Below are 3,829 nucleotides of genomic sequence, written 5' to 3' on the forward strand. Positions count from 1 at the left end.
AGGACGTCACCAATTCCTACAAGGCGGGATCTTAATGGTCAAAAGTTGATAGCATGGACAAATTTAGTGGCTCATCTTTCCAATATCACATTTCCATATGAACATGATGAATTCCGATGGAGCTTAACCCAGTCTGAAATATTTTCCATCAACTCCCTTTATAAGGTTCTTGTGCAAGGTGACGAACTAATCTCAAACAACCCAATATGGAAGCTTAAATTATCACTAAAAATAAAGATTTTCCTCTGGTATCTTCAGAAAGGAATTCTTTTTACAAAAGATGGCCTAATTAAAAGACTATGAGTAGGGAATAAAAATTGTTGCTTTTGTTAAAAAAGAGACAATTAACCACCTCTTTTATAATTGTCATTCTGCCCGTTCTGCATGATTCATAGTCTAGATGGTCTCAAATCTTTACCCACCACGAAGTACACCGAATATTTTTGGCAATTGACTTCAGGGTATTAGTAAAATTTGAAAGCTAATATATCAGCTGCAACATCCACTTTTTTTGGTCCATATGGATATATAGAAACTATTTTGTCTTTTACGGAAAGAAATCTATTTCTCCATTACAAGTTATTTTTACATGTACACATTGGCTCCGCTCGTGATCTGTGTTGCACTGGCGTGAGCATCACGTGTTGTTTACTAGGGCGGCGGCTTGTTTGGAGCGAGTGTCTTAGGAGCTCTTCAACCGGTCTAGATGACTATCTAGGATACGCATTAAAGCCAATCTCAATAATCGTGGCAACGAGTTTTTATTCTAGTTTGTTGGCTCTTTTTTGGCTTTGCCACTTTGGTTTGTTTTTAGTTTTGTATATCTTAGTTATGCAAAGAACGAAAGGATACTCTTGTGTTGTATCACCTCGATGTAATATTAAAAGTTAATAAATCTTCCCCTTTAAAAAAAATCACACTCGATACGTAATATAGATTTCACCAACCTGATGACAACTCGTGCCAAACCCTTGCCATGACCGCCAACAGTAGTTTACATTCTGTTGATAACCCTGCGCTGGACTGTCAAAATCCTTCGGGATACTGAAGCACAGTTTATTCTCGATCATACGAGTACCACTCAATACAAGTTCTTGATGCCAGATTCCATACTTCCAACCAAAGCTAGCTTTTAGCCTACATTTGTACAACCACAGGGACGGCTGTTTTTTTCCGTCTCGCAAAGGTAGAAGCTACAGGGTGAATGCAGGTAAGATAGCCTGGACTGGATCTTGCTTGTTGTCGTACTCCGCCGGACGGTCACGGGGTGGTGATGTCGTGGATGCTCTTGCGCTTGGTGTCCCCGCGGCTGGCGGCGTTGGCCTGGCGGATGAAGTACTTCTGCGCGTGGCTGGCCACTTGCGCCGGCGTCCGCGTCTTCACCGACCACCGCGAGATGTTCCGCCAGTCGCCGCGCCCGTACTTCTCCAGCCCCTCCAGAAACAGCCTGCATTAGCGCACCAGGGGGAAAAATATTAGAAACGAAAATTCGTGGGATAGCTGGGCCCGCTTGTCAGCGAGAAGGGTAGGGTGGGCCAGGGAAGTGGTCCGACGTGGAAAGATCCTCCGAAGTATCTGGGACCTCGGAGAACGGACGTCCAATACCAGGGGAAAAAGGACAAAAAAAGAAAGTGTCCAGACTTTGACGGCGCGCGTACCTGTGCTCCTCCTCAGTCCAGGGCACGCCGCGCCGGCGCTCGTCTCCGCTCCCTCCTCCACGGCCACGGCCAATCCCCGAGCGCCCTCCGGCGGCGGCGGCAGCGTCGTCGTCCCAGGAGTCCGGGGCGTCGACCATGCCGCGCTCGATGAGGTCCACGTCCGCCAGGAGCGCCTGGTAGTGGTCCCAGGCCTCCTGCGTGGTGCGCCCCGGCAGCCGCGACGCCACCAGCGCCCACCGGTTCGGCACCAGCTCCGGGAACGTCACCAGCGCGCTCTCGAACGCCTTGTCCTCCGCCTTGCTCCACGGCCTGCTGCTCGGCGGCCGCGGCGCCTTCACCATCTCCGCCACCGACGAGGAGGACTGTCCGCCCATGCCGTAGTAGAAGGCCATTGCTGCGCGCGTTTCTTGATTGCTGGACTGGCTGAGGATCACTCGAGGGAGCTACGCAATCGTAACCGCTTACCGTCCTTAGGCAGTGGCGGCTGTTTGCGGTCGCGCTTTGGTTGCTAGATCTTGGCACAGAGCCGAGGCGTTGGCCGCCTTTTATAGATTTGGAGCGGGGGTGGCCGGGCGGCCCGGCCGGGTGCGATGCCATTCTGTGTGTGCGCGCGCACACGTTTTGGGCGTGAGGGCCATGGCGTGGCACCAGCCACCAAGCTGATTAAGTGCACTCATTAACTGGTGGATTAGAATACAGGTGAAGGGGAAGAAGGGGAAGGGAATCATTCATGGATTACTAGCAGATAGTGATGGTTTAAGGAGGAGGAAGACTGAGTCGCTGTCTCGCTGCTGCCTTCGGAAGGAGATTATCTGATACAACTATATCCTGACGTAACTACTTACACATGGGCTAATTCTCAGTGAGCCCCACGTCTTAACAACGATGTTACTTATACAGTTACGCCACTTGTATCGCTTGCGATGCCTTGATGGAATAACAGTGTGTAAAGGAGGGAGGAATCTGGATGATGCAGTATGTGTTTAGTTAGGTTGGGTTTGAGTTTTCTCTTTTGGTTCAGTTTGTAACGGTTTTAACTCCGAGATCATGTTAGATTTGGAGTTCATATGATAAAATAAAGTGATTTAAATATTTATTTTTTATTTAAAATAAAAATTAAATAATTCAATCAAATATTCTTAATCTACCTACGGTTTCAGATTTTGAATTTCTTAAATTTAAATATGACCAGTTCTAAAAAATTTTAGATCTAGATCTGTACAAAAGACACTTGATACATGCACTAAGTGGTTTGGCTTTTATACGACTAGTCATGTTGGAGTTGGTTGCATACCGATAAAGTAGTGCAACTACGAAGAATTATCTAGTCATGACAAGTCTACACGCAGTCGAAAGTTGATTATGTATAAAGTGTAGATACTCAGTTTAGTTCCAAATTATCGTGAAAAGAGAAGACGTACAACTTATATATTATTAGGTTAGCCTTTTATGTATATATGTTCTTTTAGCTAGTCGTGGCATGTGTAGGAGGGAATATGTGCGATATGCGAACTTTAATGTGTGTGCGCCAAACATTTGTCTGAAGGCATGGAACCAAATGCTTCTTTAGCATGCTTACTTAAAGACACATTATTTTTTTCCGAACAAAATGGGCGTCAGGCCGAGCGCAATAGGCTAAAATGTAAGTTATGAATTACAAGACAACTATGCAACTTAACGACTCTTGTAAGAAACTAAAAAGGCCGATGATATACCTTTGATGACTGTTTTTTTCAATCGATGTCCTCAACAATCCGATCAGCATCCGATGGTGCCATGCTATTCTTCAACCTCTCGCTCTCTCATACACCTCCTCTCACAATACCCTCCTCCATTTGTCTTCGACAGCGCTCCTAACGCTACGCTAACTTAGCTTCGTTGGGTAGTCTCCGCTCACCCCTGTCCTAGCATCGTCTATCCTGTCGTCCTCCACCGCCTGTTGCCGGCAGCACACCTATGCTTGCCTCCCCCGTCGGGTTGGCTTATCACCCGCCGACCTTCCTCTAAGCCCGGTAGTAGATAGATCATCGGCGAAAAGCCGCTGCTGCCAACCGCAAAGCTCTAACCAAGATGATTACGTGTTCACATATATTCACACGGTAGCTTGACCGTACCTCTTAAATTTCTAACATCTAAAAATCAGCAAGTGTGCTAAAATAAATGCCCACAAC

General features: G+C 46.8%; 1 protein-coding gene across 1 annotated transcript; it reads right to left on the minus strand.

Moving 5' to 3' along the window:
* Window positions 1–908: 908 nt before the first annotated feature.
* LOC133929815 (transcription factor DIVARICATA-like) lies at window positions 909–2,261 on the minus strand. The gene is made up of 2 exons (XM_062376582.1): window positions 1,659–2,261; window positions 909–1,447 (listed from the first exon to the last, which is right to left on the minus strand). Exons 1-2 carry the CDS (start codon window positions 2,048–2,050, stop codon window positions 1,261–1,263), a joined length of 579 nt encoding a protein of 192 aa, XP_062232566.1. The 5' UTR covers window positions 2,051–2,261; the 3' UTR covers window positions 909–1,260.
* Window positions 2,262–3,829: the final 1,568 nt, after the last annotated feature.

Source organism: Phragmites australis, chromosome 9 (genome assembly GCF_958298935.1).
Source record: "Phragmites australis chromosome 9, lpPhrAust1.1, whole genome shotgun sequence".
Taxonomy (NCBI): domain Eukaryota; kingdom Viridiplantae; phylum Streptophyta; class Magnoliopsida; order Poales; family Poaceae; genus Phragmites; species Phragmites australis.

Bases quoted from the DNA above. Each gene is read 5' to 3' on its own strand.
- LOC133929815 (XM_062376582.1), bottom strand. From the start codon at position 2,050: ATGGCCTTCTACTACGGCATGGGCGGACAGTCCTCCTCGTCGGTGGCG. The intron at 1,448-1,658 runs GTACGCGCGCCG...GCGCTAATGCAG, and splicing joins TGGACTGAGGAGGAGCACAG to GCTGTTTCTGGAGGGGCTGG.